The 27,316-nt window shown below is 41.6% G+C and overlaps 1 protein-coding gene across 1 annotated transcript in view; it reads left to right on the forward strand.

Moving 5' to 3' along the window:
- Window positions 1-27,316, forward strand: part of fam20cb (FAM20C golgi associated secretory pathway kinase b) — a 51,880-nt gene that overhangs the window by 19,278 nt on the left and 5,286 nt on the right. Inside the window, exon 4 of the mRNA XM_067576124.1 lies at window positions 24,285-24,377. Coding sequence (XP_067432225.1) covers window positions 24,285-24,377 — 93 coding nt within the window. The remainder of the gene's footprint in view (window positions 1-24,284; window positions 24,378-27,316) is intronic.

Raw genomic sequence — 27,316 nt, forward strand, 5'->3', positions numbered from 1 at the left:
AAAGAGAGAGTGAGAGGAGGGAGGAAAAGTGACTTCGGCATTGTTAGACCCAGCGAGGAGAAAGCTGCTTGGCAAAATGGCACAGATTAGTGTGCTGCGAGAGAGCGCTTTACTTACCAACTGTGATGCTGTGCTGTGTGTTCAGTTCACTCAGTGTGGGTTGCGGAGGGGGGGAGATGGGGGTGGAGGGGCATTTATGGCGTGTTTGTCTAGCGCTTATTCAAATATGAGCTTTGGAGCCTAAGTTCTTGTCCAAGCACGAGCTAACTTCTGAGGGGGCGTGGCTGTGTCATCATTCAAAGTAGTGATCCGGTAAACTCATAGCACAGCGTCTGGCACAGGGCAGGGCATTCACCTTTAATTCCACATGCCTTCTTTTAATTCTCTGTTCGTGAACGACTCAAGCAAGTATCCAAAACACTCTCCTATATATAAAACCCTGTGTGTACAACTCTTAATTTATTACTCAGTCTTAAAACGGGCTCTCACATCTGTCATACTGTGTCAGGAAACATTAAAAGCAGTTTGTGTGAGCTCTCAGCCAATATTCATCCCTTTATTCTGCAGTGTAATAATGGTGCAGCTAAGTGCAACGGACTGAGGAGAAGACGTTATCTTTAACATGCACATTTACACAGTTTGTCTTTAGTTTTAGTTCTAGTTCTTCACCATGTATTTTTTATTTCCTAAATGAAATGTGCATGCATCTGTCATGCTGCGCATTATCATTAGATACTGTTGCATTTCAAGCCAGTTTTTCTCAAGGCTGAAGAGAGACTGGCATGTTACATGAGGATTTACTGCTTGGTTCTCTTGTTGGAAAATCCATGACAAGCAACAACTTAGAGGCAGTTTGTGTCTTGATTTGCTGCCACAATTTTCTCCCTCTTTACTTGCACTTTCTTTGCTAATTTAGATGCATGAAACTGCATGCCATGGTCACACGCCCATTTAATCAGCACCTTTCATCTTCTTTTGCTTCTCATCCTCATCCTCATTCTTGTTCTTGCTTTTTTACTGCTTTATTTCCTCGTTCACCTCTCCGTCTTTTTGTAACCCTCCCTAGGCCATCTCCTTTTTTCCTCTGTCCCTTTTCACTTCCCCATCACTCCTTTTCACCATCACTCGTTTTTTTCCTCCAGCCACGCCTCTCAATCTCACATCCTGGGAGAATAGAAAGCGAGAGGAGAGCACTATTCTGGCTCCCTCCGACAACACCTTTCTCTCATTTTCTCCTGATATGATATGAGCAATTCAGCTGGGAGAAACATGCTGTACACTGTCCTTTACTCTTCCAGCTCTCACATAACTGGAAAATCTGAATCTGTCATTTATTGTTCCTTCTCTCACAAAACTTGTTTTTCCCTGCTCATAAAACCTCCCAGACACTCCTTATAAATGCTTAACAAGGTCAGTTTTGTATTGTTCTTTTCCAGCAGCGTCCCTCCTTTTGGCTTTCTCTTGTATTTGCAAGGTTATAATGCTGGTGCAATAAAAGAGAAGTTGGATTCTCTGAGGAGTACGATGCACCCTTTCCCTTGATTTACTGGTCTCAAGCAACAGAACAACTGACTCATGGTGTTAGTGAGATCTGAAAAGTTTGTGGCTTGTATGTTTTCTTGTTGGATACATTCCTCATTTGATTTGTTCTCTCTGTTTTTCTGTTCCTGTCTCTCCAATCACCTCTTTACCTCCTATAGATTATTTCTGCCTCTACCCATCCCTCTTCCATCTCCATCTCACTCGTGTTTTCCTGATAATTTTTGCACTAGCACTCCACAGCTCTGGTTTGCCTTCCCTCCCTCTGCGTCCTTGCCATGCTGGTCCCATGGCTCCAGGGTTTCCCTATGTGTATTTATAGTGTATTTATAGGCGCTGAGCCCTGTTTTCTATCTGCTTATCAACAGCCACCGTGTACCCCACCCACCAATTTGCCAGACACAGCCCTGGGATTTCAGGATACCACAGGCCTTGACTACAGTCACTCACAGCTCACCACACCTTGATGCCTGTCCTCCCCTCTCTCATCCACTGCTCTTCACAGTTTTTTTTCTCCAAATCCCTTGATTTGTGTGCTGCTGATTCATGTTTTTTTCACCACCCATTTTTTAAAATTATTTCTCTTTCTTTTACCATCCCTCTCTGCTAACCCACTTTTAGAGCTTTCTCTCTCCCATGCTTTCCTCTGCCGTCTCACTAAGCACTCGTAGCTCTGAGACTCTGAGTCTGCTCCTGTGTGGTTTTCTCCAGAAACAACTGAAGAATAACCACTTAAACACTACTCTGTTCTGTTCTTGTCATGTATGTATTACTTTAGCTATGAGGTGTGAACTGTGATCCGCAGAGATTTGTGTCATAAATCAAGACACGGTAGTCGCCTACGAGGGCTTGTTGCCAAATCACATCTGTGCACATTTTTACATGACCTCTGTTTTTCTGCTTTTGCAATAACATGTGAGTCAAAACTGGAGACACACAGAAACACACAAGTTGGATCCTGTTACAGTGGCATGCCATCGCCTTCTCAGCCAGGCGGCAAGTAGTATAATTAGACTAATTGTTCAGCAATAAATTTCCATCCAGACATGAAAGAATTTGGTGGGGTTACATTACTAATTACTCACATAGTTTGCAGCCCATGTTCAGAGACATAGGTTTCATGCCTTAGACTGGCGCAGAGATGTATGTTGGGTAATTTTTAGGCACGATTGATGAAATTAAAATTCACAAGTTGAGGCATAGTTAAATGAAATTGTGCACAGCAGCCACAAGTTTTAAAAAAAAGCACCTTAGTAGTTTGTAGTGTACCGTATGACAGAGAGAGAGAGAGACAGAGACAACGTGGGAGGTAGACAGGATGAAGCTCTGCCTGGCAGAGTGAGCCACTTCAACTGGATTTAATGGGATGTTTGTAACGGATGTATGAATGGTTTATCTTCTCATGTCTAATTCAGCTCCACTCTGTCCTCATTGTCAGCCATTCTGAATGAGACGAAGCACTACAGGTGAATAGGGAGAAAAAAATCCTTTCATCCCATCCTAATGACATTTTCCAAGTTAAATATAGTCACGTACTTGACATATTATACCTCCCACAATGAGGTTAGCGAATATTTCATTAATATTTCAAGATACATGAATTTGCATTGGAGAACACTTTGTGGATGAATTGTGCTGCTTCATTTTGATAATACTGCACAATACAGCAGAATTTGTAAAAAATCTCAATGGCATCTGTAATGATGCTGCTGGTGTTAAACCAAATGGAAATGAATTGTGAAGTTCAGCTAGAGCTTCGTCAAACTGAAGTGAACCCAAACAAAAGGGGTCAGCTTTCTCCTGTTTTACTCTATAGTGACCCTAGTTGCAACGCTCAGACTACAGCTTGCGCTTGTGTTATATTAGAAATTTCCGATGACACACTCCAGAACACAAAGACATATAAAATCAATCTTGCGTAGCTCCATGTGCACATTAGCATGTTTTGATGAGAAGAGCGATGCTAATGTAATGTCTATACAGCAAATATGAAGCTAAAGTCAGGAAGAGATTTTCTTAGCTTAGCATAAAGACTGGAAACGGGGAAACTGCTAGCTTGGGCTCTGCCCCAAACCTGCAACAAAACACACTGATGAGCATGTTATATCTTTTGTTTGTTGAATCTGTACAAAAAGACGGTAATATAAAAAGAATAAGTTGAGTTACATTGTGTAACTGTTAGTGAGCTTGATACAGCAGGCAGAGTTTTTACCTCTATGCTAAGCTAAGCTAACCATCTCCTGACTCTAGCTACCAGAACTGCCAGGTCTCATGCTTTGACCATGAAACTCATACAATTGACACATATCTCACAATCTCAGGCCACACATGCCTTTTCTCATGCCAACTTTTCGTCATTGTTTCCTCCAATGTAAAGTTTGTGATTTTTAAGCGAAGGAACAGCAGTTTTTTGGTTTTTTGTTTCAAGTTCAGATGGGCTTAACAAGGTTAAGGCAGCACTTTTCATGGATTGTCCATGAACGCACAGATCATCATCTGTTTGAATTGAAAGCGCACAACAACAAATCATTGTGATGTACGTTCCGGTGGAGCTGATAATTAATTCAGATATTATTTCTATTTAGACCTGAGAGACTAAGTTTGGAGTGTCGGATGATGGGAGTGACTTGGTGAGGAGCCTGTACACATGAGAGTGGTATCCATACTCTCATCTAACTCTTGGCAAGACAGCAAATACGTTTTTCCCAAAATGTCAAAGTATTCATGCTTTTTGATAACATTTTTGTTGTTCTTGATACTACAGAACAGAAAAAATGAACACCTCAGACAAGGTGAATTCAGCATACTGAGGATCTTTCTGTATCTCAGTTTTGGTTCCCACATTAAGAACAAGTCAGTCACAGTTTAAGATGGGCTAATTTGCAGAATTATTTGACGTCCGTTTATGGTGATAAAAAGATAGCCCTCTTTTGTCTCCAAATTGGCACTCTTAACAAATCACTGCCCTTACCATCACCAGCATCTTGTGATTTTTTTCTTTCTTTCTTTCAAGTCCAAAGCCACAGGAAATGAGGAAAATCCATTAGCTGGGTGATTTTAGCAGTTTTTTCCTCCGCTCTGTACTCGAGTCCAGTGGAAGCGCAGTCCTGCCCTGTGGGCCTGCCTGACAAGGGCAGAGGAAATGGCCAGGCATTAATGGCAGCTTTGATTACTCTCCTGTCACTAATGTAGCCAACATGAAAGTCAAGAAGAAGAGAGGGATGACTTCAGCCTCAATCAAAGGCAATCTGATGGCATCTACATGTAGCCAGGCCATACTTACCGTGCCATTTGGAGCAAACACAAAGGATCTGGGGGGCATACGTACATTATTCTGTCACCGCATACCCCCAAGCACACGCCTCATATCAGTATATCTGGGTAATGATTGAAGAGGCTTGTGATATGGGAGGTTGTGATGTTGGAGGTTCCGGGATCTTTGCTATTATCTTTGTCCTTCTTCAGCCCTCTAGACTCAGAAGGGTGCTGTTTTTTCCTACATGTTGATAGTGTTGTCTGTTGTTGGGGCATGCATGGATGCATGGCATCATGTGTCACACTGGGTGTGTCAGTGACATGCAGTTATACCTGTTTCAAGACATGGTGTAATGTTATTAAGTTATAAAAAGCAGAGATTGAGTAAAATGCATGAGCAGTTGTTGAGAGTCTTGGTAAATAATGTTTGTTTTTATAAATCTGTGCTTACTTTTGAGCTTTTCCAAAGTGCACCTGCGTTCATATGCATCTGTGTTACAAGTCAAGACATGGACTGGTAGTGGAGGTATCTATTGAGGCCATAATGCTTCATGCAAATAAAATATTGACTTTGTATTTCAAGAGAGAATTTGGTACTTTTTGAATGGATCCACTTGGAATATGAACATTTTTTGGACTCAGTATCTAGTGGCCATTGTTCTATGTTGGCTTCAACTTTTAGCCATGCTGGTTTCCACTTAGCTGATATGCACCAACACTTCAATTTAGTCATATTGAATTATAAGCTAGCTAATTAGCCTAGGTGAACCAGAGCACAGCAGCAATTGTACTTGAGTGCAGACCAATCAGAAGAAGTGGTCCCAAACTAATCTTGAGCGGTTAATTTGCGGTGCGAATGTGATCTGACATCAATCCGAACTACAAGGCATACTCTGCAAGTTTGAGCTAAACGGCTCCCATTGCCAGGTTCGATTCGCATACTGGGATGTGGATGAGCGAAATCAACAGCATAGCCAGAGAGTGACTCAAGATCCGACCTGTACCAGTGTAATGTGAGTATGTTGCATTTGGCCGGAGGACCTTCTTGCTGTGTTTATGTACTTACTCCTGCACCAACTAACCAATGGGCGGAGTGAATATTCTCACTTGGCATTTAATGAAATATTTTGTTTTTTTTGAATTTTTTCTGTGTGAAAAGAAAACAAACCAACAGGAAAACACAAGTTTACCGACTCACCACTGACTCAGACCAGAGCAAACAAACTTAAAAGTTTTGAAAATATCCTTAACCTATCCTGTGTAGGACAGTCAGTTGATCCTCCAAAGTCATGAATGGAGAGTTGATTAATTGATTAGTCATTTGACAGAAAATTAATCATCAGATATTTTGATAATTTATTAACTGTACATGTAAATAATTTTTTCAAGCAAAAATGCCAAACATTTGATGGTTCCAGGTTCTCAAATGTGAGAATTTGCTGCTATTCTTGGTCATACATTGGACTTGAGTTTTAGACTGTTGGTAGGATAAAAGATATTTTATTATGTCTTCTTGGCCTGTAGAACATTGTGATGGGCATTTATCAAGGTTTCCTGATATTAAATAGAGGGAATGATTAATTGCAGTTCTACATGAGTGCCATGTCATGAATGAATGAAAAGAATAATATATCACCACTTACATTTTTATTTTTAATTTGATTAGAGTTCTTTCTTGGCCACTCAAATTAGTGATGTAATTTTTCAACTAAAACACTGCAATACTTTAGCTCTGCCCACCGACTTATCTCAGCCATTAAGATTAGCTCTGCCTCCACAGAAGCTCTGGCTCCTTGAAATGTTTATAACTAAATTTCCAATTTGCAATATGCATGCCCCCAAGGGCTTTGGTGTGTCATATTAAACCTGATCATGTACTCGAAGTGCAGACGTGTTGTTATCCATCCAGTTCACATTTGGAGTCTGTGCCCAGTGGAGCCATTTGTGATCCAACCTGAGAGATATAACAGCAGCATGGCAGCCTGTGCTGGCCCTCCCCACACATACAGACAGGCTTACATACAAACTACCAATAGACAGACTCTAGTGTTAAAGGATAAAATTTAAAGGAATACATACAAGTTAATACAGGTAAAATAATTTTTCTCAATCCCCTTTAAAAAAAAAAAAAAAGCATATCTTGAAATTCCACTAGACATAATTTTTGAGTGAAAATAAAACGATGGCTGTAATGGAGAGGAACATGCTGTCCCCTCCTAATTGAGATGCTATAATTTGGCTTATTTGCCCAAATTAATGATGCTTGTGGGAAATCTTCTCAGCACACAGGACTGATGAATAAAACTCGAGAGCAAAATGCAAGGCTGTCCTCTCAACAGCAGCAAGTGAGCACTTTGCAGGGAGGAAGCTGGACTCATCCGAACCTGCTGTTAAGACTTCTTTTGTAAGTTCGAGTATAATTTCCATGCCAGCTGTCATTTTGTGAGGAGACGTATCTCAGAATTCTCATTTTACAGTTAAAATTAGCATGATAATAACAAATAAGTGATCTTTTTTTTGCACATAGTGTTTTCTTAATTAGACTTTTTTATAACAGAATTTCATATTTTGAATCAAAACACATTTAAGAAACAGACACACTAAGTCTGTAAATGTATTTTAAATGACCTCAAGCACTTTATGACAAAGTTAATAACGTGCAACAGGACCCTAGTGCATTACAAAACTATTAAACCACATTGTGTCACGCTGTTGAGCAGATTGACCCCGTGTGAAGCTCTGTGCTGTCTACCGGTGTTGATCGGCCATGTCCAGCTGTTTCCAGATAGTCCGACTGCTCTGGCCTAAGCCTCTCTCCTGGGGTCACACAGACACTCTTCACATGCATCACTGTACACTTCACAGTATGAAGATATCCATGTGTGTGTCTACGATTTGAAATTCGACTTTCCCACCTGCTCACTCAGCATCACTGGCAACAGTATTGCCTACGGTTCACATCTCATCTCTCTCCCTTTCTCTTTCTCTTTCTCTTGGCTGCTCCCCAATCACAGATGTGGATGTGTTTCCCCCGGGTGCCCTTACTCTGTGCCTGTGAGTTCATTTAGTGTCAGGCATGGCCTTATTGACTGGAGCCTGCACAATGGCTACAACATATGTCCACGAGGCCATTGCCTCCTCTGGAAATGAATCCGATCTCAACAGAAACATCGCTGCCATTCTCTTCTCCTTTCATTCCCTCCTCATAATTCTATTAGCACGTCCTATTCAGGAACTGCCTGATAAGCCCGTGGCACAATGAGCGGCGAGATGGAGAGGTTCTTCTGGGGTTTGGATGGCGCTGGCCTGTACGATGTTTCAAAGAGCCTTGGCTTTGTTCTGAGTAGTGTAGCCTCTAGCAGCTACTGATGCTGCTACAGTAAGCTCCAGTCTATCAGCTCTGAGAGACGCTTGATGAGCTTAGGAAGGGCCCATGTCTTTGTCGGGGTTTTCATGCTCTGTTTCTGATGCCACAAATGGCACGATGTAGCATCTTTTGAGTGTGTGTGTGTGTGTGTGTGTGTGTCACTAAAAGGCACACACATAAATGAGCAAACCTAGTGACAAATATGCAAACGCACTAGCACATCCATACAACTGCACACATGCACACACTGTGACACACTTAATCACACTGACTCGTCTCTGCTGCCTCAGGGAATATGTGCTAGTGCTTGTGTGTGCTTTTATGTTTGTGTTTGTGTGTATGTGTGTGTCTGTGTGTGTGTGTGTGTGTGTGTCTGCTTGTGGGTTGTGACTGGGCCACTCTCTCAAAGGAAGATTAATATTGCCCGTGCCCATCTGCACTGTGTGCTTGTGCCATTAAGCTGTGTCAGACAGAGAGCTGTAATCTGGACTGAACAGTCTTTGGTGTGGAGATATTCTGACTTGGTCATCTGCCTAGATTTAGAAAAGTCAACCAGTGTATCCGGCCATCCATAGAAGAATGTTACTGTAAGTGTGTCTGTTGTTTGTACAGGCTTGGGCTCCAGCCTTCACTCCTATGATGCAATGCAATGACGAACGCAGCCCATTAAGCAACCGCTCCCGCGAGGCTTTCATGGCTGGCCTGCTCACTTTATATGAACAGTAAGAGAAGACAAAAACAAAGACAGACAGATGCACTGAAGGTTTGATGGAAGGATAGGCTGAATGTCAGAGAGGAAAAGAAACAGAGGGCAGGTTGAGCAGCTCAGAGAGCAGAGAGATGAGAACATAGGCCATGTTAATACGACACAGCTTCAGTAAGGCCACACAGAATATTTAAAACATTCTTTGCGTGTCTTGTTGTGGACACAGATGATAAAAAATGTATTTTAAAGAACACATTCTTGTCTCCTCCCATGAATGTTGTTGTTGAGTTACCTGTTGTGTTGCCTCCCGTGTTTTCTTCCTCCTATGTCTGCTCCCCCCTCCTCCTCTCCTCTCCTCTCCTTCCCGCATTGTGTCCGTCAGGATGTGAGCACAGAAGCGCCAGGCCTTCTTGGTAATACCTTCTAATAAATCCATCGCACGCTGTGAGAGCAAAAGGGCGGATGAGGGGATTGAGGGAAGGAAGAAGGGAAACAGCGGCGAGGAGGAGGGCGGGCATGAATAATGAAAAGCGCCAGAGCTCGCGCTGTCCCATCAGGCTCGGCGACACCCCAGCATCCTCCTGTTCTGTTTTGGTTACAGGCAGATGAAGGCTGTGTGCGTGTGCAGAGGGAAAGCAGAGATAGAACCAGTGAAAAATGGCCTGAGAAGTGAGCGAATGGATGTGTGCAACGTGCTTCGAGTGCTAAGGGCAGGAGCTGAGGAGAGCGGAGCAGCTGATAATTAGCAATAATTGTTGTTCAAGGAGGAAAGGAAAGGGAATTGGATTGGGTTTCATCTCAGGTGCTTCTCTGTTCGTGTCAGAGAGTTTCTCCTGTTCACCCCTACATTTGCTTTAAACAATTTTATATCATATTTCATGTGATTCCAGCACTATGATGGCATATTTCTGCCAAAATCTGCAAGAGCAAATGATATCCATGCAAATGAGATAAAAGTAGTGTTAAAAAAATGAAAATACACAAACTTTCAGAATCTGCTTGAGCATTCATTCTGAAAAAAAATATAAGCTCTTGCCTACATTACCACAACTATACAGAATAGCCAATAAACTGATTTTCCTAGCTGTTTGTAGTTTTGTCATTTTGTAGTGGTGTTACAAATGATACTGACAGTGCCTTTATACCTGTTTTAATGGCCTCTGCTTAACCCTTGTGTTATCTCTCCCTGTGTGTGGCCTATGAGCATATTGATAGGGCCAAGTTTATGTATGTGTGTGTACTCACGCACACACGCACATACATACACACAGTGTGTGCAGTGTTCTTTTGAAATGTAATGGAAATGATTACTGAATGAATTACTCTGTTCCTACATATGATCCATAACATTACTGTTAACTGGGGATTCATTTCAATATAGCTACTGTAACCCCTCATCCTTCCCTAAACATAAGCCCTTCATCAGTACTCATACATACACACACACACACACACACACACACACACAAAGGTCTAAAACTCAAATTGGTCCTCTGTGTGAGACAGACAGTACATACATACATAAACTTGTATGCCCCTGTCAACAGGTTCATAGGCCACACACAGGGAGAGAGATAACACAGTGGTTGAGCAAAGGCCATTACAACAGATAATCCTTGAGCCAGACAGCAACAAGATCCCTCAAAGTTTTCACTTTGACAGTGACAGTTGGCTTTAAAAGAAAATTACTCTAAAACTGTAACATCTTAACCGGGAACCCTCTTCAGGCCAATCAGTGTCAAATATACAATTTCACAATATAGTGCCAAAAACCTAATTCCTCTGATTTGATTGGATCTCTCCAAAGTGGGCTGGGCTTAGTGAATATGGACAGATACTGAGGGAGTAAGTACTAAAGTAGACCTTAACCACATTCTTTGGTAATGTTTAAATGGTAATAAATGTTTTTAAAAACTCTAACCCATGATATCGCTCTGCTAGCGTCAACAACACACAAGCTAACTGGAATTGTAATATAAAAATACTCATACATACATATATTTGGCATATCAGAAGAGATAATTGAACAATTAACACAGGGATGCATGATTATAATTTGGAAAATGTTTTTTTTTTTAATCACATTGTGTTGTCAGAGTAAAAAATGCTGCTTTTTAACTGGTCTGGTAAGACAAATTATTGTAATATGTTAAATGTCGCAAGTTTTCTCAAAAATCAGGAATGACATCAAGAATGTCAAGATATGACACGTACAGAGAGTTGGAGGACTAGCCTGTCTGTTGTGAGAAAGTGCAAAGTACAACCTGATATGCAAACTGCCTGCAATAAACTTTGACATTTCTGCACAATAACCATCTCACTAAGGATTATGATATTATGACGATTTCAATATTCATTTGCATTTAATTGCAGGTTAGATAAACATAGAATGCAAAAAAAGAAGTCTTAGAAAACACACTGGATGCATCTGAGCACTGCATCTGCTCATATGAATAAATATATGTCAACAAAGTGTCCAGTGAAGACCTACAGTCCTGATACTGTTTTTCACTGTAAATACAGAGCTGTAAAAGCAGCTGACTGCCTCAGGGGGAGAGAGATAGAAAAGTACAGGGTGAAATGCAGACATAAAGTGAGGGAAAGGACGGACATGACGGAGCTGTAAAGAAGCAGCTCTGTATGTAGTTACATTGAGGCTGGATCCATAAGCTTTTGTTGCTGCACACTGGAGAGGAAAGCTCTGTGTACGTGAGTGAGTGTACAGACGATGGAGAAAAGTGCGGTTGAGTGTAGAGCACAGTCAAGATGGCTTTCAGAAAGACTTAAGAGACTGATTCCTCTCTTTTTATATCCGCGATTCTTAATGAGAATCCCTCTTCAATTATTCATCTTAAAAATGTTCAAGCATATTATAATGAATGTATTTGAAAAGGAATTATTTAGAAATCCAGTTTGATATGGAGGAAAATATCGTAAGCATTTTTTTTTGTCAGTTCTCATAAGATGAGGGATATTAGGAAACAGCAGTGCATTTTTGACAGTTATTTATTCCATGAATATAGTTCACCTTTAACCCCGAGGCATCAACCTGCATCTCATCATGGCAGACAATAGCAATCGTTTTCTTAACCCTACCTGCCGAGCCGCACAGCTACATGGATGGGCTGCTCAATTCCAATTACACTGTAGTGATTGCAACACTGTCACAAAGCCTGCAACGGCTGCTCAATGGCGCACGACCACACATACACACACATACACACACAGGAGGCCAGAACGGCAGGCTATTGTTGACGCAAGGAGAATTCAGAGAGGCTACATCAATCTTGTCATCAAAAATCAACATGCTTGTTAGTCTGTGTCTGTGTGTTAGTGTGTGTATGCATGGGCTTGTGTGTGATTGTTGTGCGTATGTGAGTGTGTGTGTATGCGTGTGTTTAGAAATGAGATTCACCTTTTGGTCTGAGCGAGGTTTTACTGGACTGTGGGTCGATAGATCAATGTTGAGTGGAAGGCACACACTCAGCAGAGCCAGAATAGCTCTGAAAAGGCCACAGCAATCAGTCTTAGCCGAGCCTGTCCCCTAATCATCCAGTGGAGATTCTCATTCTGAACAGAGGCTATTTTTACAAACTGGCACTTGAAGCACTTCCAATGAAGTCAAATATGCAGCAATTACAGATATGGATAATTGAATGTGATGATGATTATGACGCATTGACTGTCTATCTTCAGCCATGATTGTTTATTGTGTGCATGATGAGGATGAATGTTATAGCAGCAGGTTAGGACTTTAAATTAATCTTACAGTTCTCAGAGGCAGAGGGAGGCAGATACAATCTCAGTGCTTGAGTTAAACCTAAATGGGCAGAGCCAAAACCACCGATTGCTAGCTGGCAAGCCTGAATAGCAAATAAATAGCCCTGATCAAAATGGTTAGCATTCATCAAGAGAGTGGGGCTTTATAATAATACAGTAGCTGCTTTCTCTCCCCAATTGAGGTTTAACTGAGCCAATTAAATTGTTTCTGCCTCAGAGAAAAGCTTGTTTAAGCAAAGGTTTGGATTATAGAAACGCCTTACTTACTTCCTTTTCAACTGCGGTAATGATCAGTCATCTGTAATTGTTGCTATTACAGCTGCAACCATAGCATAATTTCATTTAGGAACGTTTAGGAGATTTTGGTTGGTGGTTGTTGCTACAAATTGCAGAAAGAAGTAATCAAACTTTGACGTTAACTTTGTTCCATTTCAGTTCAACTATAGTCTAATCTACAATTTCCTTTTATTACGTACTTTAGATAAATACGAGGCCATTTTTAGCCACACTAGTGGTCCACCACTGTGGTCACAACTGAAATATCTCAACAACAGTTGGATGGTTAGCAAGCTAACCTGCTAAAGTAAGATGACAACCATGGTAAACATTATACCCACTAAACATCAGCATGTAAGCAATGTGAAAATGCTAACATTTAGCCCACGCTAAATTCAGCCTCACAAAGCCACTTGCAATGCTCTCAGTCTTTAAATGTACTTTCCCACAGATGCTAGGCGTAACAGCAGTTTCTTTCAAACAATCAAAATATTGATATAGCATTTTTTAACTTCTATAAATTCCACATTTTAAAAAGTATGCTGTGGCAGTAACTGTTTCCTTCAAAGCAATTGGGGGTTGAAATTGCAAATCAGAAGTGTGATCTAATTTCCTCCCCATAACACATCTTTTAGCCCTGAACAGGAGATTCTATAGAGGTTGTACCCATGTATCACAATACATACTTCAAAGGCACAGTTCAATTCTCTTTACATTCGTAGTCCAAACAGTTGTGCAGCGTAATGTGATTATTTGGCCAATATGCAGCCCTGCGTGCGAGACACTTGAGCAGCACTGTGTGAGCCGACTGACGGTGGCACCGCTTCATTGATGTGATTCGTTGGAAAGCTGAATGAATGGTGAAGATTAAGGATCATCTTTTATGCCGTACGGGGAAATTCATCATCTCCCCTTCCCACTCACCAAGACACACACGTGTAATCCACCTCTGCTTTAGAAATGGAGCTTAGAAAACAGTTTGGTTGTCCCCTTATATGGCTTCTATAGGAATTCAATGCATGCATGTTTATATTTCTGTGAAGAGATTCAGTTTAAATCTTCTGCACGTTTGTGATGCCTTCATGTTTCATTGATTGGTTTGGTGCATGGAAAATGGGATTTCTTTTACTCTATCTATCTATCTATAGTATGTATCTAGCTATTAGTATGGATGACATCAATGTATTTATTTCTGTCCTTTCAAACCTTTCAAGCCATTTTTCCCTCTCTACACTTGACTTTGAAGCATCCATCCATCCCTGTCTTAATCTCTCCATCCCTTCCACTTCACCTTCAAGGTGCAAGGGGATGGCTTTTTGCAATGCTTAATTGCATTCCCAAGCTCAATTTTTAATCAAAGGCAATTTAATTAACTTGGAGCCCTTCCTGATTTCCTACTGGCTTTGATGCATTTGAAACGAAATAAGAAATGATTGGATATTTCCTAGGAATATTCCAGCACTGGAAGGACAACTTGCTGGTTGTCTTCTCTCATGCCGCCTGCATATTCGCCCAGTCAAACCACGAAAAATGTATTTCTTATGTGAACTGAAACAGAGAAAGTAAAAGCGTGAGGCTTGGGATATTTTTTCTTTGAGGGCGATCCAGATGGAGAAAGAGAGAGAGAGAGAGAGAGAGAGAGAGAGAGAGAGAGAAGCTGACAGACATAGGTAGTAGGCTTGATGTTTTTTTCTAATAAAGAAAGACTTACAGAGACAGTAAGGAGGATAGAGGTGTTGAGATGAGAGGAGGTGCTGTATTAGGACGTGTACTGTTGGGAGGAGGAAGCATTCTGTACAGATAAGGAGGTCGAGCTGGCTGTCAGAGGCAGCGGTATATCTGTCTCAGATTATGTTGAGATGATGGCTTCATCTTTATGGCCTGTTTATCTGCTCGGGATATTTACAGGATGACATGACAACAGCTCAGGCAGCAGGAGTGGGAGAAGCCTAAGATTTTATCGTGTGTATGTGTGGAAGATAGGTGTGTTTAGTGTATTTGTGTGTGTCTGTGTGAAGGGGTGTCATGCAGTCAATTTTTTTGTTCATACTAAACCAAGTTGTTACCAGTAATTATCTGCTTTGCCTTCTATATTGATGATCAAACAGCCCCCTATCTAAAGCTATAATTGAATGACACTTAATAAAACTATATTGAATTTCATAGCAATATTGAACAAGAAAATGTTAGCAAAAAAGCTTTAAATTCAGGGATAACATTAGCTGGTTAAAAGGTTTTTACTTGCACTATTTAGTTCTTGACACTTGGTAAAAAAAATCTCTTATGTCCATCCTCCTCTGTTTTATAGGAATCATATTTTCAGTGCTGCAAACTTGTTTTTACCAAAACAATAATTTAGCTACTAATAATAGCAAAGGAAAACAAGCTAACACCAAATGACTTGTGGTGATGTTAAAGTCACTTTAAATAGTAAAATTCTGAAGCTCTAAGTAATTTACATATTCATAGAGGTCATTCTGTTTTATGGCATGAGCTAAGATTGGTTATTCATAGCTCACACTGCGGTTAACACAGCTGCAATGTGCAGCAGCTGTACTAGCTTTACTGCTACTACATAATGCTTTCTAGCTGGAAGGAACCAAATAGTCTAAACAGAGAGAGAGGTGAGTGTGTGTAGCAGGCAGAGTTAAAGGGGGAATATTATGCTTTTTTGTGATTTTCTGTTATTTATATACTATTATGATGTCAGATATCTATGTTAAACATAGTCAAAGTTCCAAAACTTGAGGTAAACATATGTAGAAATGCTCCCTGAGAATCAAAAGCCAGGGCTTCAACCTGGTCTGAACGCTTCCTATGCAACGTTTTTTTCTACCTGCTGACAAGCTGACATTGGCTCATCGCACATGTCCATAAATGGCCATCCGTTCCGCAGCCTCGGTTCTTAAAGTTGTTGCTAAGGTTGTTCCATGTGTTATTTGCATTGTCCTCTCTCATATTTCAGATCAGATTTTGGCTCAAACATGTACAGATACGAAATTGACATCTTGAGTAAAGAACAAGAAAAAGTAGTAAAATCGCACTACTTTAGTTTGTTTCATTGTTTATTGATATAGCCTGCTGGAGGGCAGCTTCCAAGAGCTGGCCAATCAGAACAGAGTGGGCTCATCGAGAGGAGGGCCTTAAAGAGACGGGAGCTAAAACAATCTGTTCTGCACAGAGGCTGAACTGAAGGGATGCAAAAGGGTCAGTATAAGATAAATAAGGAGTTTTTGGAACTGTGAGTCATGCAAAGATATTCTAGTAGAGCCGCAGAATAAAAATATAGACCTGGAAATGTGCATAATATGTCCCCTTTAAATATGAATGAAAACATACAGAAAATGACTTTTGTTTATATACTATATTATTAAGGCTAATTAAAAACACTTGTTGGGAATTTAACAATTTCATCAATGCCACTGTCTGTGTGTGTTTATATGCATGTATGCATGTCTCTCTTTAAGGGATTAATGCTCAGAATGACAATGCAAATCCATGTTGACTTAAACTAATGGCACACACATTTCACCCCTTTGTCCCTTGTCTCCTGCCGTCATCTAAAAAGCCTCTCAATAACAATCTAGCTGAACATCCTTCTTCCAGCGTCTCCCTCCTCCTCCTCCTCCTCCTCCTCCTCCTCTCACAGCTAACACTCTTCATGGTGTCTTGCCACGCACTAAACCTCTAATAGCTGTGTTTTGCTCAGTGATTTTCATTTAGGACTATTCTTTGCTGAAGCGCAGGCCTCTTTGAAGTGGCTCCAGATAGAAAAAAAGAAGAGTCTGTTGTCTTGTGAAGGCGTTGGCTATTTATTCAGCATGGCTGCATTTACATAGTGTTGGCCCCGAGGAGGCAGAGGCTAAACTTAAAACAGGATGTTTTAAAATCATCTCTATTGCATAATTCATTTTATTGACATTATCTTTATTCATGCTCATTGTGATGTATGTGAATCATGGGTATGTCTATGAATTGCATTTACAGGAACATGAATACATGGCTGTTTGCTGTAGAGAATAGCTAATTTTCTATATAGGAGTCAGGCTGTAACGGTGGTTTTTGCAGAGAGTGTGTGTTACTCCAGCTGCCTCCATACTTTCATCCTTTGCCAGTGTGTGTGAGAGTGTGTGTCTCTCTTTTAGCCTATATATGCCTATTTGTGGCTCTCTCCTGTTCCTTCTATCCTAATCTGTTTTTTCAACTTGTGTGTGTGTGTGTGTGTGTGTGTGTGTGTACCTACCTATATACATATGTGTGTGTCAATGTGTCAGAGAGAGCGAGAGAGGGAGAGCTTTGCTGGAAGGAAACAGCTGTCTCTCTGTATGTCAGGCCTGGGATCTGAAGGGGTAAGGGAGTAAAGGAGGAGGAGGAGGAGGAGGAGGAGGAGGAGGAAGAGCACTGCAGTGCCTGGGGAACTATGACAGCCATCACACTTCGAAACTGCGACACACACATAACCCGAGCCACACACAAAGACAAGACACACACACACACACACACCTGGATAATGGTGTGAAGGTTATTTAAAGAGCCCTTGGGTGTTTGTGGTGTGCTAGTTAAAAATCCTTCAGTGAAATTTGTACTCCGTGACTCATTAGACCTCGGGTTGACTTTATGGCATTTCGAAGGCTGTGATCATATTTGACCATTTTTATGTCAGAACATATATTTAATATATATTTCAGTTTTGTTTGCTTCAGATTATTTTAATTGTCAGTGTGGAAAAGCCTCTGAAACAACTGTAATAAGCTTTTAAATGAGTAAATAAAATAACTAAACTCTATGGCAGGTTTAATGTTGCTGTGGTCAGAGAGGAGCTTCCATCATATAATATCCACCTTTAAAGAAAATTCTGGTATGATATGAGGCTCTGACACCTTTCTTCATTTTTTTTCTTTCCATTTTCCTTTCTTCCTCCTCTCCTTCTTAAAGAAACAACTTGTTGGTATGATAAGAAAGGCTACTACATCCTTCTTTCTTTCCTTCATTACTTAATGCCTTCTTTCTGTCTTTTTTCCTTCTTTCTTTCTTTCTTTCCTTCTTTCCTTACTTCCCCCTCTCCCTCCTTCCTTACAGGAAAAAACAACATCATATGTAAGGATGCTACTTTTCTCTCTCTCTCTATCTCTGTTTCTCTTTTGCTCCTTCTTTCTGTCCTTTCTTCCTCCCTTCCTTGTTTCCTTCTCTCTTTTCATATTTCCTTGCTTCTTTATTTTTGCTTCCTTCCTTCCATCCTTCCCTCCTGGTTTCTTTCTTTATTTTCTTGTTTCCTCCTTCCTTCCTTCATTCTTTCTTTCCATGTTTCCTTCCTTCCTTCTTTCCGTCCTTCCTTATTTCCTTCTTTCTTTCCTTCCTTCCTTCCTCATTTCCTTCTTTCATTTCTTGTCCCCTTCTTTGTTTTGTTTCTCTTCTTTTTTATCCCTCTCTGTCACTCTGTCTTTTTCTGTACATCCTTTCACTCACATACACAAAATGTCACCTCCACCACTAACTGAGCACTTACTCATGCATAATAGCCTGTCACACCTTGCCGTTTGTGTGCCCAATCCTCGCCGCGGATATTAAATTACGGTGGAAGGATACAGCAGCAACACCAGTAAACAGTAACATGTATCGTCAGATGCAAAGGCACAGGTACGCTTGTCTCATATGCCGGCAAGCGGCTTTTTTTTTTCTCACTTTATCAAATGTCATTGCTCAAAAGGTCAGCCTTCCCAGGCGTTATGCTTGAGATAAAACAATGTACCGCCTCCTCTCATCTCCACTCTCCCTATGGTGGTGATTTTTTTTTTTTTTTTTTTTTGACCCATAGACAGGATTTGCTATCTTACCCTCTCATGCATTTAAAGCTCACCTAGATCCTCGCAGCTCAACACCCCCCTCTTGAGGTTTTGAAATAAACGGTCCCCTCTTCTGTGTGCGTGTGTGTGTGTGTGTGTACAGCGCAGTATGGCTCTATGTTTGTGTGTACAAGTGTGTAAGATTTGTGTGAGCGTACGTGCACTGTGCCATGCCCGTGTGTTTGACGGATGATGTGTGACAAGTGTGTGGAGTCAGCCCTTTGGTGGGAACCCGCTGGGGCTGGAAGATGCCCTTGTCCTTTTATATTTTACAGCATATCTTTTTACTGCTGCGCTCTGCTTCCCCTCTGCACTGTGGCCTGCCACCATACTGTAGCTATAAGCTCATATGCTGATCGATTGGCAGTTTGACTTTGAAACTAGATAAAACAGCCTCTCCATGCTACATTATTCTGTGTGATGTGGTGACACTAACTAAAATTATACCTAACCTTGGATAAGATTAGATGAAACAGAAAACTGTACCACGAGCGAGGATTATTCCAAAGTGAGCAGGTTGAACCACAAGAAACATGAAAGAATTCACAGTGAAACGCTTTGTGCACGATCTGGAGCTGTCACAGCTTTTGGATTCTTCATAATGAATGACTTGTAGCTGCCGGAGTGAAATGTTAGTGTCTTACAGAAAGGAAAACATTGATTTGAGGTGTGAACACCCAAAAATGTTGTGGGTGAGGCAGAGGAGGGGGACATTTGTTAAAATTTGTGAAAGTTCTTGCACAGACTCAAGCTACAGATTTACCATCCTGCTCGGCCTGCAATGTTTTACACCAAAGAGAAAAGATGTTCGCCTTTCTCTGTACAGTCAGAGAAGGAGTGCTGTGTGGGAGTGCACATTTCACCCCCAACTGAACACTGACGGCAGGAATGTGACCGAACCAGAATTTTACTTGGACAAACAAACGCAGTGTGTTTTTATTTTGCCTTTTTCTTAATGTTGATAACAGCGCAAAAGGAAATGCCTCTTCTTTATTTTCCTTCCTTCTTCCTCTCTCTCTCTCTCTCTCTGTCTCTCTCTCTCTGCTCCCGGTGTCTCTGAGGTAAACTAGGCACAGGTAGATTTTCCAGATGCGGTGCTCTCGTTCACCTTTATACTCTCTCGCTGCTGTGTGTTTGCTTGCTAGACCTCCGCTGCCCCACTGGCTGCTGGGGCCCCATCGGAGCTGGAAGCGCAGCCAAGAAACTGTCTGGCCACCCAGTGTAAACTATGTGTTTACAGCCGTGCCGGGGTCACACTGGGCATGCTCCGCTCAGTACGTCTCACCTGCTGCCGATGATAAAGGATCTAATGTCGGTGTTGACATAATCCTACATAAAGAATATACATTTCTATATGTCTTTACAGAACAGCATTTGGCAGTTCAACTATTCCTCACTGTGGTAGAAAGGAAATGTATGCTTTTCCTGGCAGCTTAGTGCTAGATATCTACTTATCATTCAGCATAAATCCGCTATGGATTTGTAAATATTTTAAAGGTTAAGCTCAAGCAGGCAGTCCAAAGTGAAAGGGACGAGTAGCTCTTGAGCAACAGACATGTCTGCCCTCTGCTCTGTTTTCTCTGAGCTCACTGCGCACTGTGTACTCAAACATTTATAGAGCCCCCACCAAGACTTTATCATGTGGTCGCATTTATGTATGTTTCCTCTGCCTTAAGTTGACGGCACAGCCTCCTCGTAACAACATGCCCCTAATGGTTTGCTTGATAAGAGCACGCTCAGAACACAGGTGCCTGAACACAGGTGCTGCTGTTAGAGGATTCAAACATAATGTTACGTAACTGCATATTTGTTAGTTCAAAGAACACTCGCAGAGATCTACTGTGCTGTAGTTTGTCCCTGGTTATTCTCTCCGTTTGACTCCAGCGCCTTTGTCACGTTTTACCTTTTCTTCTCTCTTTTATTCTTCCCTTTTTTTCAGTCGTCCTCTCTCCGGGTCAGTGGGGGAGTGTTATGCCATGCTCTAAATAACTTTATTGACATTTGAATTTGATGTGGATCACGGTAATTATCCAGCCTTCCTGCTTCCTGGCTCTCATTCACATCAGTGCACATCTCAAGCCGGGGTGCAGGCAGAGAGATTTGTCTCAAGCTTGTATTCACATCCTGCTCACTCATATTATCATTCATATTCTTGTGGAAAAGCACTGACACAAAACACATGCACCTAACGCACGTCATCATGGTTCAAGAATAGAAGCATGAATAAAGCAGCATATTGTGGTATCTTCCCCTATGGAGATGGCAATGTAGCGGGAATATGTGAAGTATGCTTGTGGATTTCTTTAAGGCTGAATGACCATGAATCATTTCACCAGTATGTTTGCTCATGCTTATCCTCCAAGAGATCTCCATGACTACGCTCCTGCACAGACAGCACACTCTTGAAACACTGGCAAGTTAGAACTCCACTATCAGACAAGTTGTCTGTAGTATCTAGACGATTTGACTGCACATGATCCTGTCATGCAAAACTTTCCTGCTCAGATGCCAAGGGAAGGTTTTCATATTAAAAATGCACTAACACTATTTTTGATGCTGTATCATATTGTCATTATTATGTGAAAATATTGTATCTCCAAAATGTCAGCTTTTTAGATTGTAACAGTTTATTTATATATTTATTATAACATTTTAGCTTGATGGCAGTTTATCTGTTATATCATCCTGTGGGTTTTGAAATCATAGAATCAGACGCAATGTGCTAATTTTGGGAAATACGTTTATTTGCTTTCTTGCCAAGAGTTAGATGAGAAGATTGATACCATTCTCATATCTAAATATGAAGCTACAATCAGCAGCCGGATAGCTTAGCTTAGCATAAAGACTGGAAAGAGGTAGCCTGGCTAGCTCATAAATTAACACCTCATATCTCGGATGACTTCCTGAAGTTTTGTTGTCCCCTTGAGTTGCCTGACAACCAGCTAAGGCTCTACCAATTTAAGCCAGGCTCAGATTACAGGAGTTTTGGGCCGATTTATCCCTGATTCACCCCTCCTGACAATCAGAGGAGAAATCTGGTCTGTGAGCTTGGTTGGTACCGATGTTCAGCCCAGATTATCTTGTAATGTTAGGAACAGATCCAATCTTAAACCTCCTCTCGCAGACTCATGGAGGCCGCCCCGTTAATTTCAAACATGTTTGATATTTAGGATTTAAAATCTGGATGATTATGTAACTACTCTCCGAGCAGGACCACAATAGCCAATGATAGAGCTGACAGTAATGCCAAGCAACAGTAAACGTTCTAGCTCTTGAGGCTAACGTTAGCTAGCGTACTACTGTTGACATTACGCCTCCAGTTCCCTTGAAGAACAGACTTTTTTTTTCATCCAGACTTGTTTAGCCTTCTGCTTTATTAATTTTTTTTTTTCTCACTGCAAAGCACTACTAAAGCAAGTTGCACCCTGTCAGTCTCTATTTTGTTTACATTTCCAATTTGTTAATATCCTGTAGTGTGTGATGCGCTGTTATTTTGAAATCTTGCAGAGTGTGCAATCTGTGAAGTTTCTCCTTATGTGCGTGATGCAACCCCATTTCAAAATCGGTTAGGATTTTAAAACTCAGCCAGGCTTTAGCAATTCATCTAAATTGAATTGACAATCTCTATGCTACGCTAAGCTAACTGGCTTCTGGCTATTGCTTCATATTTAGTATACCAACATGAGTGTAATGTTGATCTTCTTGTCTAAAGCTTGGCAAGAAAGTGAATTTACCAAAATGTTGATCACAGTTGCTGTTGATAAACAATTGTAAACAAGACACACATAGAATAGGTCAACATTTCTCAATAGAGAATGGAAAACTTCGCAAGCACGCTATTTGGTAATTCTACCAAAGAATTCCATTGGATTTAATCCTCTCACGCTCACTTTACATAAAAAAATCAAGTTTAACCTAAACTTTTATACATTATCGTCCCCAAAAGACATCACTGATTTATCCTCCCAAGACTAATGTTACAGACATTTGGTGGGAAATAAAACAGTGACATCTGTCCCCATCTTTAAAGCAGTTGTCACTGTGTCACTCTATATGCTGGACTGAGTGATACTGTCCTGCGTGTGCGGGGCTGAGCAGCACTGGTGTAAATAGACCAGACTGCTCTCCGCATTCAAAGTCTGCATCATTTTTCCTTGATGTAGAGTGAGAGCTGTGTCCCTGAAGCAAGGCTATCCGTGAAAAGGAGAGCGATACAATCAACAGACAGCGCTCGGCCTTTACTTACAGAGCCGCGCAGGAGTGAGGGATGAACAGCCATCTGCATGTGGCTGTCTGTCAAACGCTTGCAGGGAGATAGAGGATGGAGAAAGATTAGAGAAAGACAGAACAAGAGCAATAAAAAAGCAGAGGAAATTGGGGGATTTTTAGTGGACGAGTGTGTTTCTGGGCTCCATGTTGGGCTAGTTAATGACTGGTGCATATGTCAGCCACGCAGCTGTGGAGTTACAATCAGCCAGCCAGCTGAGGAAGGGAGCGACGAATGGAAGGAAAGGAGAAAGAAAGAGAGAGAGGCAGACAGATATGAAGTATTAAGCTGTGGATGCACAGAAAAGTGGAGAGAGGAGTTCTGCGCGAGCGAAGGCGAGAAGCAGAGGAGGTGAGACACTGTAGAGGATTTGAGCGAAATAAACAGAGAGAGGCATCCAGAGGGAATAGAGAGAGGAGAGAGAGAGAAGTTGCCAAGATAGTTTCCATTCTTCTCATCCTCCCTCAACTAGCTGAAGCAGAAATGGCAGAGGCTGCAGTCCAAATCATTACACTCAACTGCCTTCCTGGAAAGTATTTACTGTTGTCAATAAATAAAAAGCAAAGAGACGGCAGTGTTCATAAAAGGAAAAATAACTAAAATCTCAAGGAGTATTTTCACCCACACCTCCTTTGACTTTGGTTTTTTACTCCGGCCTGGTCTGTCCTGCCCCGTCCTGGCCCATGTTCCATCAGCTCTGGGATTTAAGCCTTAAGAGCCTCTTTTCCCTCCAGTAAGAGCTTTAAGGCAAAATGTGTGTGGAAAGCAATTTTTGGGGGAAGGATCAGAGCTGGACAGAAATAGGTACAGATCGAGAACAGGAGTGGGCGCTTTAAGAGGAAGACTTTGACCTTGAATTGTCGCCGCTCCTTGTTGCCCCGCAAAACACCCACATTCACTTCCGCGAAGGCTTTTTTTGTGAGGCGAGGACACTTTTATTGTGTCTTGGTTATTGCTCACAAATGCTGTTCGCAGTATTAGGTACACGGCTGTAAAGCCGGCGTGTTTTATCACAGACTAGCCTGCTGTGAAGTAACACATCTTTGGAAATGTGAAGTTCTGCAGATGTCAGAATAACACATTCACCAATATCGATGTGCTGCAAGTACTGTAATATTGAATTCCTGTATGAAGTGAACTCTTCTCTCACGATGCTGTTTAAAATATGTTGCATGTTGCTGATTGTGAAAACATTGGCTTTGCATGACACTTATACCTTACCTCTGTGTCTTTTCCCTTGTGTCCCTGCAGGCAGACTCGGGAGCAGGAGACCCCCCCAGACTTCTTCTATTTCTCTGACTTCGAGAGACACAACGCTGAGATTGCTGCCTTTCATCTAGACAGGTTAGTGAAAACTAGCCTGTCATGTAGGTTTTGTTTGTGTAGTACAATGTATTTGGGGCATCATGTTGTCACATGGTCATCTGTCTGTCCTCTTGGCCATTTGAAAGTGAATGTTGTCCCTTGTGAAGCAGATTATTGGACTACAGTAGAATTTTCAGAATCTTGCTACACAGAGCTGTTGAGGTATTATTAATACTTCTAAAACTGTAAGCGAATGAAAATGCTGAGCCACAACACATAGAAACAGTAGTTAGTAGTTCTAGTTAATGATTTGACAGGAGGCTACAATGAACAATGGCTACTTTATGTTTCAAAAATTGTCATTTCGCCTCTATTTTAGTGACATTTTGCACTTCTACAGGGCTGCAGATGGTTAAAATGTCAGTATTTTTTAAATGCTAAGGTTTAAATCCTGTCCAGACCTTACTGCTACAACAGATCTAAGCTGATACCCAGCTATCAACAAAATATTAGGCTACATAAAATAGTATAGGAAAGAATAGGATATAAATAACAGGTCAAAACAGCAACACTAAACTATGCATGTAAAGGCACTAGCATACTGTCTGTTAATGATGATCTGACACAAATCAGAAGCTGAATGAGGTTGAGTTAAACTAAAATATCATGAAATTATTGGCTGTGAAAAGATCAGTCCCCTCAGGGGCCGCAATGGATGTCTGGCGCCAAAATGTCCAGAAATGGCCCTGCTCCTACAAATATTTTCATCTCAATGAGGAAAAAGTCAGTGTTCTTGAATCTCCTTCATGCCCAACTACTTCTTTCAGATCCAGGAGGGCCAGTGTCCTGCAGGTTTTTGTTCCTCCCTGATTGCTAATTTGCCACTCCTCGTGTCAGCTCATTAACCACCTGGGAGGAACAAAAATCTGCAAAACACCAGACCTGGAGGGAGAACAGGGTACCACTGTTCCTGTAATGCCTTAAGATATGTGTTTGTTTTAGTATAACCCATATTTTATATGAAGACAAGCATACTGGTGTAGAGAAAATTGCTAATTAATGTGTGAATTGTGTTACATAATTGCCTACTTAGCATAATCTGGTTACGTTTAATAAAATGTCAAAGGATAAAGAGATCAAAATCTTCGAGTGGGAGGACATTGTGCCAGTCCTCACTTCTTGTTTAAGGTTAGCATGAAGAGAAAAAAAACACCCTGAGTGTGTCTGTTTGCAGGCACAACTGCAGGCACACTCATTTCTCTTCTGTGCACGAACACCTTCCATGGACTCCAGTTTCACTGTGCACTTATTCCTACATTTGCTTCTCCCTTTCAGTGTTTCTGTCCCTTAGAAACGTATCTTTTTTTCTTCAAAAACAGTGAGTTGTGTGAGCTCCAAGAGGCCATGAGTCATAGAGAATGAATGCCGCCCTCCCGCTGCTAGCATCTGACCGAACAATGACTGCAGCCTCCTTGCTTAGCTAACCACCACGCTCTCTGACTTCACTGCCTTTACAAGGCTAACACTTTATGGCCGGGCCTGCCTGCCTGCCTTCTGGAGAGACTTTAATGAAAAGAGAAAACCTCACGAGGCTCTGTGATCGACGAGGGAAAGCAATGAGTTTTAGTGGCAGTGTTGCTATTAAAGTCCAGCTGATGTCACTGTGGCTGTGTGTTATTATGAGCAGAGAGGTTGTGTTGTAGTGTGAAACCTGGTGTTTCTCTCTACTGACACGAGATGATTCCGAGGTCACACACATACACACACACATACACACACACACAAATTCACATATACGCACACACACCATGGGGAAGTGATGTTTAATCTGCTTTTCCTTCAGGCACAATGACACAGTTCAGCAGCAATTGCATTAACAGCAGCTTTCTTCACCAGTCTGCTACACATCTGGTCCTCCTCTACACACACACACGAAAATACGCTCACACACTCCCGGCATATGTGTGGGTTAAGGGGAAGAGAAGGAAACCAAAGGCATGAAAAGGCCCTCTGCCCGTTCTAAATATAAGCCAGGCAGGGTTTGCCAAAAGCAGTGCTTTATTTTTTTCCTTATTTTGTCTGTTCTAAATTAGAGCCTGGCTACAGAGCTGCTGCTGCTGCCGCTGCTGCTGCTGCTGCTGCTGGTGCAGGCTTAGGCTACACTGCCTCCCAGGGGGCCTACAGCCACACATAGCCTCTTTTTAAAGCAGCATTCGCACAGGCATGTGCACACATACACACACACAGCCACTGTCTTTTTCTTATATAGGCTACACTGCTGTAGGCATCATTAATTATGTGATTGGATTTAAATGGGGAGTGCATTTGGTATCGCTGCATTAGGTGGGAAAAAGAGAGTAAGCAGTCAGTAGATATAATACACATAAGGCCTAATATGACCTTAAAATCATACTGTCACTCCAAATTCATGAGACCCTCTGGTGTCTCATATATTTTTCAGTTGGTAATATGTGAAGTGATGATTCCCATCAATCCCACCCTGAATATACTCTATAGTAACACAAGTTTAAAATGACCACCAAGGGAATAAGGTGTTTCAAGGAGACAAGGATGAAAGAAAAAGCGTGAATGTTGGAGGAAGGAAGCCAGCTCTGGCTGTTCCCTTTAGCATGGCAGCAGGCCCAAACCCAGCGGGCCAAACGGCACTGTGTCCACTTGTCTGTTTGACAGCAAGGAGGAAAGAGACATGACTGTGTGCGTCTGTGTCACTCTGCCTGCCACCATGACACTTGATGGCATCATTTGTACGACAGGCTCTCTGTTTTTTTTCTGTTTTTTTTTCTTCTCTTTCTCCACCTGTCTCTCTCTTTCTATCTCGCTCCTCTCGTTCCACCGCTTCCATCTTTAATCTCAACCTCTCTTCCTGCGTGTCTCTGCCCTCAAGCCCAGGCCATTAGGTGTTGTCAGGGGTATCAATTTTTAAAGAGCCCACGCTGATGTTGTGCAGGGGTGGTATT

The sequence above is a fragment of the Thunnus thynnus genome, chromosome 20, assembly GCF_963924715.1.
Source record: "Thunnus thynnus chromosome 20, fThuThy2.1, whole genome shotgun sequence".
NCBI lineage: Eukaryota > Metazoa > Chordata > Actinopteri > Scombriformes > Scombridae > Thunnus > Thunnus thynnus.